A 13,614-nucleotide genomic window follows, 5' to 3' on the forward strand; every position below is an offset into this window, starting at 1 on the left:
ATGCAAACTAGGATTAAAAAAAAAACTGAACTAAATAATCATAGGATGGGAAACACAGACGTTACTCTGAGGCATTTCTGATTATGAGATTATATCTTTTGCATTACCAGGTTGGTCAGAGTAATCTCCCCCTCGCAGCAGAAGACGCATTTGAGATGGTGGCCCCGAATTAGCTATCGTTCATCTAGTAAATAGTGACAAGCGCCTCTATAATGTAACAGTATTAGATGATAGATCTCAAAAGTGAGTAACATTCAAGTCTTATTGTTTCTTGAATACAGTCATTTCGCAGTATGCGGAAGTATAGTAACATCAACATCCTCCTCTGTCTCTCCATCTGAGCATCTCTCTGTCGGCTACCAGTAACTTCGTCACACGGTAGATTCGTCACCGGTCCCAGTAACTTCGCCACAGTAGTCCGAGCACGGCTCTCTCTCTCTCAGTCTCTCTCTCTCTCTCTCTCTCTCTCTCTCTCTCTCTCTCTCTCCCACCTCCTTCCACCCCTCCCTCTGCTCACATTGAGTTTCTCTGCCTCCTTGACAGTGAGGTTGAAGTCGTGTGTGTGTGTGTGTGTTAGTGAGTGTGTGTGTGTGCGATGGTGTGTGTGAGTGTTTGTGCGTGTGTACGTGCGTGTGTGTGTGTGTGTTTTAGTGAGTGTGTGTGTATGTGCGATGGTGTGTGTGAGTGTTTGTCAGTGCGTGTGTGTGTCGTGTCAGTGTGTGCGTGCGTGCGATGGATGTGGGTGTATGTACGTCCGTGTCTCTCTCTCTCTCTCTCTCTCTCTCTCTCTCTCTCTCTCTCTCTCTCTCTCTCTCTCTCTCTCTCTCTCTCTCACACTACAGGCTGTTGAGAACTGCTCAATGAGTAGATCTCGGGTTGAGAACTGCTCAATGAGTAGATCTCGGGTTTTAAAATAACAACACTCGGACTGTGTTGTCTGAAAACTGCTCAGTTGAGAACTGCACAATGAGTAGATCTCAGGTTTTAAAATAACAACGCTCTCTCTCTCTCTCTCTCTCTCTCTCTCTCTCTCTCTCTCTCTCTCTCTCTCTCTCTCTCTCTCTCTCTCTAAAAAATGTGAATCTTGAATCTCTCCCACAAATCAAACATCTGAAAGCATAAGCTCTTTTGCATAAACACCCGCCCACCCCTGCCGGTAACTTCGTCATAGGTGACGAATCTACCGTGTGACGAACTTACTGGTAGCCTCTCTGTCTTGTCTTTCCATTACTGCCCACAATCAACAGTAGTGATTATTTCGGCACTTGATGGGATGTTGCGCAAGTCCAATAAAGTAGCGTTTCCAGCATCCAAAGTCCATTAAAATTCACAGGTTGGGGAGTATGGGGGGGAGGGGACATGAGTCTCTCTCTTAGTCTTACCCTCTCCCTCCACTCTGTCTCTGTCTCTGACATAAATACCCGCCATTTGCAGTTGTATAAATTACAAGCATTGAACGGTTGTACATTAATGGCACCGCATCGCCAACACCTCATCATCCAGGGAGCTGTTCTCCATCATGTCCTCTCTTCTGGGCTCCTCCCCCACTGCCCCCTTACCCACTGCTCACCCACCACAAGATATCCCGGAGTTATTCTCGGAGTTCTTCAAGGACAAGATTGACAAGCTTCGTAGAACACTCGATCAGCAGCCCTTCGTCCCGTCCCCACCCTCACCCTCCTTCTCCGGCTCCCCCCTCACGTGCTTTCAGCCCGTCACTCAAACCCCCGTCAAGCGACTCATCACCAAGACGGCCATCAAGACCTGCGAGCTAGACACTCTGCCAGGCTTCCTCTTCACCAAGTGTCTGGACAAGCTCCTGCCGTCTATCACAGATATCATCAACATCTCCCTGGCCACAGGCGTCGTTCCCGACTGCTTCAAGTCTGCCGTTGTCCGCCCACTCATCAAGAAGCCCGGCCTTTGACGTCAACGAGTTGAAGAACTACCGTCCTGTGTCCAACCTGCCCTTCCTCTCCAAGCTTCTGGAGCGTATCATCCTGGAGCAGTTGAGCGCCCACCTGTCTCGGAACTCGCTGATGCCAGTGTACCAGTCAGCGTATCGCCCTCACCACAGCACTGAGACGGCGCTCCTGCGAATCACCACGGACCTCCTGAACGCAACAGATAGCGGTCTCGTCTGTGCCCTTGTGCTGCTGGACCTTTTCGCGGCCTTCGACACGATCGACCATCAGCTACTCGTCGATCACCTCAGTTCCGCGTTCGGCATTCACGACACCGCCCTCTCTTGGTTCCGGAACTACCTCCAGAACCGCTCTCAGACTGTCACCACTGATTCGTTCTCTTCTCAGCCTGTCCCTGTCCGCTTTGGCGTCCCACAAGGGTCTGTCCTCGGCCCTGTCCTTTTCACCCTGTACACCTGTAATATCTTTCATTCGTCCGCTATCAGTGATAACAGGGAATCAACACAGCTCGTGTGTTTTGTTTGATATTTATTCAGGTTTGGCACATGGTTGTGAATGGTGGTTGAGTGCTGGGCGGAAGTGCTAAGACTCCCAGGGTGCAATATACTAAATAGTATGTATAAAACATGGATCGGAATACGATCGGAATAATAGGGTCATGGACACAACATTCCTCCTCAACTTAGGATTACAAAGTTAATTGGGATTTTACAAAAATGGAGCATTCCGGTCATAAGCAGATTTGGGTATACTCAGACAAATTTTCTAACTCTGTTTTTGTTTGAGCAAACACTTGACTTGATAGAAGTCTTCGGAAATTTAGGTAACACTAACAGTTTTCAAAAAAACAAACATTGTTCTTGTAAAGCACTTTGTTTCAAAAATATTGTTCTTGTGAAATTACAGTTCTTTCTTTTCCTCTTCGGTAGAAAATGTCCACAGGCTAAACACGTTTTTTGTCTTGAAAACTTTAACGCAAATGTCCAGAGAATAAAACTTCAGGAACTTCTACAGTGTCACAGTGTGTTTGCATGTGCTTGTGTGCATGAATATCTGATAGAATTAAATCACACATATACTGTTCACTGTCCACTTGTGTCGTCATATGTATGTCAATACTCAGACTGTAGTGAGAATGAATGAAAATAAGAATGAAAATAATGATTGTCAGCACATGAAAATGATCGTCAGCAAATTATGTCTAGGTCAAGTCGTAGTCTTTTAAGTGTGTAGGTGCATGACGTTGTCGGGCAGGCCTGGATGCAATGCCGGACATCTCGGCTGTCGATGGTGTAGCTCGGACAGGCGAGGGCGTTGCTGCAGCGGGCTGCGTTGTTGACAGGCGTCTTCCTGGAGATGGCAGATACTGTGGTGGTCCACTGGAGGGTGTGTAGGGTGGAGCAACGGACGGCGGGGCGTCTTCTTCCTCCTCTTCTTCATCCTCGTCTTCAGGAAGGGGACCAGGCTGGACCTGCTTGAAGTGTGACGAGTTGCGGGTGATGAGATGTTGGTCACCACGCTGTGCAGTGATCATGCTGCCCTTTTTCTGGATTATGGTGTAGGGACGGGGATGGAAGGGGGTTGTGAGAGTGTTCTTCTTTCTCTGCTTCACCAGCACCCGATCACCAGGTTGGAGTTGTGACGGACTTGTGTGACGGTGGATATTGGCATATGAAGCCATCTTCTGCTTGCTGACGTTGTCGTTGTGGGCAAGTCGGGCATGTAGAGGGGTGGGGTTGACAGGTGCAATGTTGGGAAGGCCAATATTCATTTTGCGGCCATGTAGCGCCTCAAAGGGAGAGACCTGTGTTGCACTGTGTGGTGTCCCTCGGTACAGACGGAGGAAGATTTGGAGTTGCTTTTTCCAGTTCAGATTTTCTGCTTCTGAAGCTCGAATGTTGGCTTTTAATGTTTCTATGAAGCGTTCAGCTTGGCCGTTCGCCTCTGGCCACAGGGGAGTCACCTTCCGGTGCTTAAAACCACACATGGACGCGTAGTTGGAGAACACTTGTCCCTGGAACGGAGCACCGTTGTCCGATTTTACGGTTTGGGGAAAACCTTGCCTCGCAAAGATCTCGTCCAGCTTCGCGATGACAACTTCAGCAGATGTGGACGTGATGATTTCTGCTTCAGGGTATCTGCTGTAATCGTCGGTGACAACCATCACGTAATCACCTGTGGGGAATGGACCAGCAAAATCAATTGCTATGGAAACCCATGGTTCTGAGGGAAGAGGGGTAGGAATGACGGGCTCTCGGACAGATGGGCCAGGGTAGGATGCTTGACACGGGATGCATGTCTTCACGATTTCTTCTACCATCTTGTCGATTCCTGGAAACCAGACCTTTTCTCTGATCAGTTTCTTGGTTTTGACTATCCCTTGATGAGACTGATGCGCAATCTCAACGACTTTTCGTTGGAGACTTGCGGGAATGATCAGTCGGTGTCCTCGTAGTATCACGCCATCATGTACAGAGAGTTCATCTTTGAATCGGGCGTATTCTGTCAAGTTGCAGTCCCATCGTCCTGACTGAACTGCACACATCAGGTTTTCTAGCGTGTCATCCTGTTGAGTGGCATCTCTCACTTCCTGTACTGTCATTGCTTTGGGGATTGCGTTTCTGGTGACGTACCTTATGTACTCTTCTCCAGCGTTTTCCCGTTTTGGTGGCGTTTGAGGGTGGCGGCTGATGTAGTCTGCTGGATTTAGATCATCTCGTCCTGGACGATATATCAGGGTCATGTTGTATGGCATCAGTCGCAACCTCCACCGCTCAATTCTGGCTGTTGTCGGCTTCCGGCTTTGCATGATTCCAAGAAGCGGCTTGTGATCGGTGACTACAGTGAATGAAGATCCATGAAGATACAGGTGAAAATGTTCTACTCCGTAGACAACCGCCAACATCTCTCGGTCTGTCTGTGAGTAGCGTTGTTCTGTGTCTGTCAGTGCTCGACTGGCATAACAGATGACCTTGTTCTTCTGCATCAGAATAGCTCCAAGTCCAATGGGGCTAGCATCAACCAAGACTGTTGTGTCTTCCGTTTGGCTGAAGTACGACATGACAGGAGTGTTTGTCAAGGAGTGTTTGAGCTTGTCGAACGCTTGTTGTTCTTCTTTTGTCCATTTCCACACAGTCTCTTTTCTTGTCAGCTTCCTGAGGGGTTCTGTGATTGAAGCATAGCCGGGGATGAATCTTGACATGTACTGTGTCATCCCGAGGAATGATCTCACCTCACTGACATTTTCTGGTGCGGACGTGTTTGTGATGGTCTTCACCTTCTCAGGATCTGCAGACACTCCTTTCTCGCCAAACTTATGACCGAAGAAAGTCAGTTCATTCACAGAGAAGACACACTTTTCCTTGTTTAGTCTGGCACCGTTCTCTTCAAGTCTTTGTAGAGTTATTCGCAGACTTTCGTCATGATCTTGTTGTGTTCTGCCATGTATGATGATGTCATCTGACAAGTTTCTTGTGCCGGGGATGCCTTGGAGTAGACCAGCAATGGTGTTTTGAAAGATTTCTGACGCCGCATTGACACCAAAAAGTAGACGCTTGTACCTTCTGAGTCCAACATGGGTCGTGAACGTTGTGATGTACCTGCTGTTCTCTTCAAGTTCCAGCTGGTGGTAGGCGTTTCTCATATCAAGTTTTGAGAAGACAGTAGATCCATTGAGGTCTGCTACAAGATCATCCATTGTTGGCATGGGGTGTTTTTCTCTCGAAATCGCCTTGTTTGCTTCTCGCATGTCGATGCATACCCTCACGCCTCCAGTCTTCTTTGGAACAACAACCACTGGGCTGATCCATGGGGTAGGGCCTTGCACTTGTTCAATGATGTCGAGACGTTCCAATCTCTCCAGTTCGGCTTCAACATCTTTACGCACGTGGAATGGAATGCGCCTATGTTGTTGTGCCACAGGTTGAATGTTCTGGTCAATGTGAAGTTTCACTTTCACGTCCTTGATTTTGCCGACTCCATCACTAAACAGTGAAGGAAAATCATCAGCGATGATCTTTGGCGAGCTTGTCGAAAAAGCAAACTGGATGATTTTCAGCGCCTGGGCTGTCTCGGCACTCAGGAGATTTCCGGTACCTTCTGTATCCGTTATGTATATCTTGGCGTTGACGCTCTTTTGGCGAAAAGTTATGTCAGTCATGAAGAAACCTTTCATCGGAAGTGGTGTCTTGGATCCAAATGCATAGATGAGCGGACATGGATTGTGAAGTGTTGCTTGTGGGCGTAATTTGCTGAAAACGCTCCAGGAAAGAACATTCACTGTCGCACCTGTGTCGACTATGAAAGGTATCTGGGTGTCGCATATGGTCGCATGGACGACCGGTGTCTTATGAATCGCTGTCTTCTGTTTTACAGCAAAAACTGACTCGTCGCTTGACGTCTCACATCCAACTTCTCTGGAAGCTGTGATATCTTCCACCACCACATGTCTGACCTTTTGGCTTTTGCAGACACGTGCAAAATGTCCGACTTTCGCGCAGAGTTTGCATGTCTTCCCTTTCGCTGGACATCCTGCTTTATGTGGGAACTGTCCACCACAGTAGAAGCATGTCTTGCTGCTTGAAGCCGTGTTATGCGTGCGTTTGAAATCCTTGTGACCATCCTTGTGACCATCCTTGTGGGACTGTGAGTGTGATTGTGAACTGCGAGAGTGATGTGATCCACGACTCTGAGAATATCTTCTCTGCTTGTTGATAGAGAGCGCGTTGACTGATCCCTCAATTTCTACAGCACGAGTCTCAGAAAGTTCCAAAGCACGAGCTTCTGCTAACAGATGATCTAGGTCAAAATTGTCACGCAGAGCTCGTCTTCTTAGACGTTGTGAGTGACAACCCTGTAGAATCTGAGTGAGTATCTCTTGATCATTGTTGTGGAACTCACATGTAGATGCGAGTGCTCGCAGTCTGGTGTGGAATGTATCTATCGATTCACCCTCTAGTTGAGTCGACTTTCGAAACCGGAGCACTTCGTATGCAGTGTTTTTCTTGGGAGTAAAGTACTCGGTCAATGAGTCTCTGAGTGTAACATACTCGTTTGGTACTGCTCGTCCTTCAACCTGACGCGTAGCACCAGCTCCTTTCTTCTCCTCGCTGAAAGACTCTACAATGTTGTACACTTCGTCACCACAAAAATGGAGAAGCAATGCCTTCTTTCGAGCATCTGTTGTTATGTCAAGCGCACAGAGTAAGTTTTCGAAACGTGCTACCCACCTTCTCCACCTGACGCCGGCAGATTGTTCGTCAGAGAAAACGTTGAACTTCTCAAACGATGGTAAAGCAGCAGCCATTGTTCTCACTCGGATATCCTCGTCGCCAGTGTAATATCTTTCATTCGTCCGCTATCAGTGATAACAGGGAATCAACACAGCTCGTGTGTTTTGTTTGATATTTATTCAGGTTTGGCACATGGTTGTGAATGGTGGTTGAGTGCTGGGCGGAAGTGCTAAGACTCCCAGGGTGCAATATACTAAATAGTATGTATAAAACATGGATCGGAATACGATCGGAATAATAGGGTCATGGACACAACAACACCCAACCCCTCTCCCTGGTAATCGAACGCCACGGCTTGAACTACAACTCCTTTGCCGATGACACGCAGCTCCAGAACAGCGCCAAGCCGGAGGATGTTGACCATCTCCTGGGATCCATCTCCAGTTGTTTCACTGACATCAAGAACTGGATGACTGAGAACAAGTTGAAGCTGAACAGTGAGAAGACAGAGGCCCTTCTCGTTGGAACACGACAGAAGATTGCTTCCCTCACTGTGACCGACCTCCAGCTGGATGACGCGACTGTTCCATTCTCCCATGCTGTCAAGAGCCTTGGCATCTTTCTCGACTCCACTCTCTCCATGCAGACACACATCTCCTTCATCATCAAGACCTGCTTTTTCCACCTACGACGCATCGCCTCGTTCCGTCGCTACCTCACCCACGACGCCTGTGTCAAGCTGGTTGTCTCCCTCATCTTCAGTCGTCTGGACTACTGCAACTCCCTTCTGGCTGGCCTCCCCGCCTCATCCATTCATGGCCTACAATGAGTCCAGAACGCTGCTGCCAGGCTGACGTTGAGGAAAACGAAGCGAGACCACATCACCCCTCTACTTCGCTCCTTGCACTGGCTCCCTGTCAACACCCGAATCTCCTACAAACTGTCCACTCTGGTCTACAAGTGTCTCAACGACTCATGCTCCCGAGTACCTTCAATCCTCCCTGGACCTGTACACCCAGCCCTCCGACCGTCCCCTTCGTTCTGCTGCTGACCCACTCCGCCTTCACATCCCTCGCTCGAAACTCGCATCTGCTGGTCAGCGTGCATTTTCCTCCGCGGGCCCCTCCGTCTGGAACTCCCTGCTGCTTGAGCTTCGCCAGAGCCCCTCTCTTGACGCGTTCAAGAGTAGGTTGAAGACTCAGTTCTTCCCGTAGCTGGCTGCGACTTTCATGTTCGACAGTGATGTGTTGTGCCTCAAAAGACATTCTTGTGCTGTGCTCTGTGAGAGGTGTTTTCTTTGTGTTTGATATTATTTTGTTTGGACCTAGCTATTGATGTGTACATTGTTGTTAAACAGTTGTTTGTTGTATTTTTATCAGGGTTTGCTAGTGTGTGATAGGGTTTGTGTCCGTCTGTAGATGTTAGTTTCTTTGTTAGTCCTGTGTTGACAACCCTTCGACAAGCGCTTAGAACTGTACCCACGGAATACGCGCTATATAAGCTTCATATTGATTGATTGACACTGGGTTTCCGTATCGTGATTGGTTTGACGCGTGAATACTAAACGGCATTTTAGGCCTAAAAAAAAAATAGGTGTGGTTACGGTAACCCGACCTACCCTATTTTTAGGGGCCGACCCTATAACTTTTTATTACATTTGTCAAAAAAAACACAAAAAAAACACAAGAAAACGAGTGCAGAAAACGCAATGAAAGCGAAAGCGCCCGAGTCGCACACTTATTTCCCTGCCATTGTGTCAAGTAGGTTTAATTTGTACACATTAGGAAAAAAAAGTGATTGCCTACCTTCCTACCCTATTTTTGGGGGCTACGTTACCGTAACCACACCTATTCTTTTTGGCCTTATGAAGAAGAACATTTTTTAAGGTTTATGAATTGAATGTTTAACATTCACCGGATCATGCGTTGGACTAGTCACTACACTACGACCCATATGGAATTACGTAAGGAATTTTACGTTATTTATTTTTATTCGGATGAGGTGGGTCATGTACGACCCATACTTTCTAAAGAAGGATTCAACGTAAAAAGTATGGGTCTTGCACCACCGACGCCATCCGAATAGGGATACACGTTTTGCCACCTCTTTGCAGAGTATGAGTTGTACACAACCCACACCATCCGAATAAGGATAAACAACGTAAAATTCCTTACGTAATTCCATATGGGTCGTCCACGACCCACATCATCCGGACTGTGTAGTTCAAATTACGTCATCGTTTGTTTGTTTACAAAGATAATCTTTCAAAAGTTGGGCAATGGGAAGGTCGTATGGTGATTAGAGATTACATGAAGTCTCAATTAAAAATTCCAAATAGTTTCAGAGATAAAAACGATTTTATGAGGCTCTGGGTAATTGTCCACGAAGCACGGTGAAGGTTTACTCCCCCCCCCCCCCCCCCCCCCCCACTCCCTATTTGTAATCCTTATATATTCTTCAACTGTGCATAATTTACATGATTTGCATTCCGGCGGCAATTGGCAAAATTCTTTTCTTACACTGCAGATGGCGATTGGGACACGGCGATTGATTCTAGTTGCTCTGTCGGTCAACGTCCTCTTCATAGTCTTCATGGCAGTTCAGCAACATAAATACATCAGTGACAGCAGCTTCAGTGTTAGTGGCAGGCAAGTAGAGCAGCAGCATCAGAAGGAACCTGCTTCCCATTCCCCTGAGTCTGTAAGGCAGCGTGTCACTGTCATCATCAGAGATTTTGAGTCTTTTGACAATGCTGTCGTTGAGACTATCAGGGAGCTGTATACAGTCTTGAATGGAACAAAAGTCATCATCGTGGGAGATACAGTTCCATATCCCCCACTGCAAGTGGATAAAAAGTGGGATGTGGAGATAGTGAGCTTGAACCCCAACTTGATGCATAACTATTCCAGTAGTCGCCCAGTGCATATGATAAAGACAAAGCATGTTTTGGTTCTCCCCGATACAGCCAAAGTCAAACACTGGAAGCATCTCCAGACAGCAATCATTGCACTCGGAAGTAAAGGAAGGTTCAGAGCAGTTGCGATCGGAGTGGGAACAGAGCAATTAAAATGCATGTCGATGGATGTGGATTTAAAACGATGGCAGATGACTTTAGGGCTTGCTAATGACAGTTCTGACCATTGTGACATGTGGACTGGTGATCAAGCTCTGTTCATGCTGACAGAAGACTTTCATTCTCTAGCTGAACCTTTTGCAAGACCCTTTGCACAAGCTTTCTACATCCAAGCCAAACTGCGACAGTGGAGAGTGCGATATTTTAAACGATATCAGATGGCAAGGGTAAAAGACCTTTACTCTGAACCCCATAACAAATGGAAGCACAAGCGTCTGGAAGAAGAGAGGTTGTCCAGTTTTTATAAACACTGGGGAATAAAAGCTGTGGTTCACTCAGATGGAAAAACTGATTACTATGGCTGCACAAAGACAACTCCCCGATGTTTCGGTACCATCATTGATGACATGCCTGAGTATTTGTATGAAGGAAAGTGGACCCCTCCATGTTGTCTGAAAGCTTTACGAGAAACAACCAGACACGTGTTCAGCATTCTTGAAAAGGAGAAAGTGCGGTACTGGCTGGAAGGTGGCAGCTTGCTCGGGGCTGCAAGAAATGAGGACATAATTCTTTGGGATTATGACGTAGATGTGGGGATATACAGAGAAGACATTGAGAAGTCTCCTCACTTGAAGGACGCAAAAGTAGGTAGTTATGTTGATGAAGAAGGCTTTGTGTGGGAGAAAGCCACAGAGGGAGAGTTTTTCAGAGTGCAGTATAGTGAAGATAATCACTTACATGTAGACTTGCATCCATTTTATTCCAAGGATGGCACGATGACCAAGGATACTTGGTTCAAAACTCATAGACAGGACACAGAGTTCCCAGAGCGCTTTTTGAAACCTTTGACTAAAATTTCCTTTGTTGGAATCATGGCCAGTGCACCTAATAATGTGAGAGAGTTTCTGGAGTTTAAATTTGGGAAAGGTGTAATAGAACAGTCCCGCTTTCCAAACTTCAAAAGAGTGCAGTGATCATGGAGGTTTTGTGATTGAAAGTGCATATAGCGCATGTCAATATTATCATTAGTTTCTTCCCATGCTGAAAGTTTGCGCCGAGATCCTGAATGTATAGTTATAAGGAACTATGATTTGGAAAATGCTAAATGGATCCTGTCACAACAGACTTGCCATCCTCTCTTTCTAGCTATCTGCAGCAGGGATGATGCTAACATGTTTGTTGAATCGGACAAATGTCCTGACCTCATCAACATGAATAGGGACTTCAGGAAATTTCACCGGCTTCGAGAATTTAAATCGGACATTTTTACGTGACCACATTGTTGTCATCCACATCATCTGCTGGCAACTCTTCTCTCTCTGTCTTCATTTCTTTTTCTTTTTTTCCTTTATTTGGGTTGCACCCTATATAACAAAGCGCCTTATAGTCCAGAAAATACGGTACCTTATAATTATTTGTTGTTGTTGTTTTTTTATTGAACTACAAACCTAGGCAAGCATGAGGAAAGTGATTTTGGAGGACATTTTGATAACAAGTTTGCCTGCTTTCATTTTAAGCAATCCTTTTTTTTTTGGGGGGGGGGGGGGGGGGGGGGAGAGGGAAAGAGGATGGTGATTGGAGTTTCAGACTAATGTCAAGAACAATGCATTCATGACCCTTGCATAGTCTTTCTATCTTTTTTTCTTAGGAGTGAAAGACCTTCAGGTATTTGAAGGCTTTGCATTGAAAGCATAAGCTTAGTACTACTACTACTATAGTAGGCAGAGATACAAGACAATGACAAAACAGGAAGCAAGATTGTTTGTGTGTGTGCTCACATGTCTGAATAAAAATGAATGCACTCACATATATATATGTCTGAATGAAAATGAATTTTAAGGGAGTGTGTGCGTGTCTGGTGTTTTTAACATTCATACAGTTTTGAAGGTTATGTACGACATGTATTAAATGCACAGTGTTTCTACTCTCATCAAACTCCACGGTATGAACCATCCTGTGCAAGTATACATGTGTGTGAGAGTGTGCTAAGGGCTTCCATTATTTTGTTCCATATAATGTGCAATATGTAATTTATGCATGTTTGTGTTAAAAGTGTGTATGTGTGGGAAAAACAAAACTTAACTTGACGAAATATGCGGCCGCTAAATTCGCTTGCGATTTCCTAGCAAGCGGCCGCACATTTCGTCAAGCTAAGTTTTGTCTACTTATTGTTTGCCTGTGCACTTAAGACCGTTGGGTAGACATATTTGTGAACGTTTTGTTTTGTTATGTCAAATTAAACGTCCCAACAATTTACGTTTCTTTTTTCTTTTATTCTGAAGGTGAAAATGAAATGATCCCGGAATTTCTTCTTTTGTATTTCAGTGTTTTTTTAAAATTATTTAATTTTTTATCTCGCTTTACTTTTGCGTCTTCCTAGAGTATGTATGCGAGTGTTTGTTGTAAGTGGTCTCAAGCGTGTGCCATACATTTTCAATCAACAGGCATTCATTTAACGCTTCAGTCACACATACATAATCATGTAATCAGGACTAGAAAAAGGGTGTGCAACACAAAAGACTCCAGAAGGTGGCGTTCACACGAACAAAACAACCAACACCAATTTTCTAGTTCTGCATTGTTTATATCTCATTAAATCAGTCATCCATCACATTGATACTCATTCATATATATGGCCAAGAATACTATCTCAGGGTTTTTTCCTTGCGCTGCGGCCTTGATTCCCGTTTGCTCGCCAGCGATTCTTGTCAAGTATGGGGTGATGGAAAGGAAGGGAAATATGGGGTACAGGGATACAGGTTACCGGTTTCGTAGAGGTCTGGGTTTATCTGGTTGGAGGGTTCTCCATCCAGGTTCCTCTGTATCTCGGTACCATCTCGCCACGGTGCATATCAACCAGTGTCTGGGATCTCGCACGGGGAACCCTGATAATTAAAATGTAGCAGTTTTCCTATTATGTTATTACAGTGGACGCCGCTTAATAAAACCGCGGTTAATAGAGCCAGCCGCTTATAAAAGCCGATTTCAGACGGTCCGGATTTATCACTATATCTTATGTATTAGAAAAAGCCGGTTAATAAAACCAACCCGCCGCTTATTAAAGCCAGTTTTCTCAGAGAAATCACGTATTTTGTGACTAAAACTCACATTATCTTGTTCTGATGTGGAAGACGACCAACAAACAAACACTCATAAAATCGTTCTTCTCTGCCGAGTAATGATTCGTGACGGTGATAGTGAAATTATTGATGTACCGAAGTGATCAAAGTACACGTACATGTACATAATTAAAACAAAAGTTCAACATCCTTCGTGAAGTTTTGCTTAGATTCAAACAAGTGTAAATGACGAAAGAGAAGGTGGTTTTTTTTCGAAAATGACGTATTCCTGGACCCCCGGTTAATAAATCCGCCGCTTATTAAAG

At 45.6% G+C, this 13,614-nt stretch overlaps 1 protein-coding gene across 1 annotated transcript; it reads left to right on the plus strand.

Annotated features, from left to right (window-relative positions):
* Positions 1 to 125: 125 nt before the first annotated feature.
* Positions 126 to 11,778, plus strand: LOC138980410 (ribitol 5-phosphate transferase FKRP-like). Its single transcript, XM_070353281.1, has 2 exons — positions 126 to 243; positions 9,683 to 11,778. Exon 2 carries the CDS (start codon positions 9,683 to 9,685, stop codon positions 11,201 to 11,203), a length of 1,521 nt encoding a protein of 506 aa, XP_070209382.1. The 5' UTR covers positions 126 to 243; the 3' UTR covers positions 11,204 to 11,778.
* Positions 11,779 to 13,614: the final 1,836 nt, after the last annotated feature.

This window comes from Littorina saxatilis, linkage group LG1 (genome assembly GCF_037325665.1).
Source record: "Littorina saxatilis isolate snail1 linkage group LG1, US_GU_Lsax_2.0, whole genome shotgun sequence".
Lineage (NCBI taxonomy): Eukaryota > Metazoa > Mollusca > Gastropoda > Littorinimorpha > Littorinidae > Littorina > Littorina saxatilis.

Coding starts and splice junctions, on each gene's coding strand:
- LOC138980410 (XM_070353281.1), top strand. CDS start 9,683: ATGGCGATTGGGACACGGCGATTGATTCTAGTTGCTCTGTCGGTCAAC.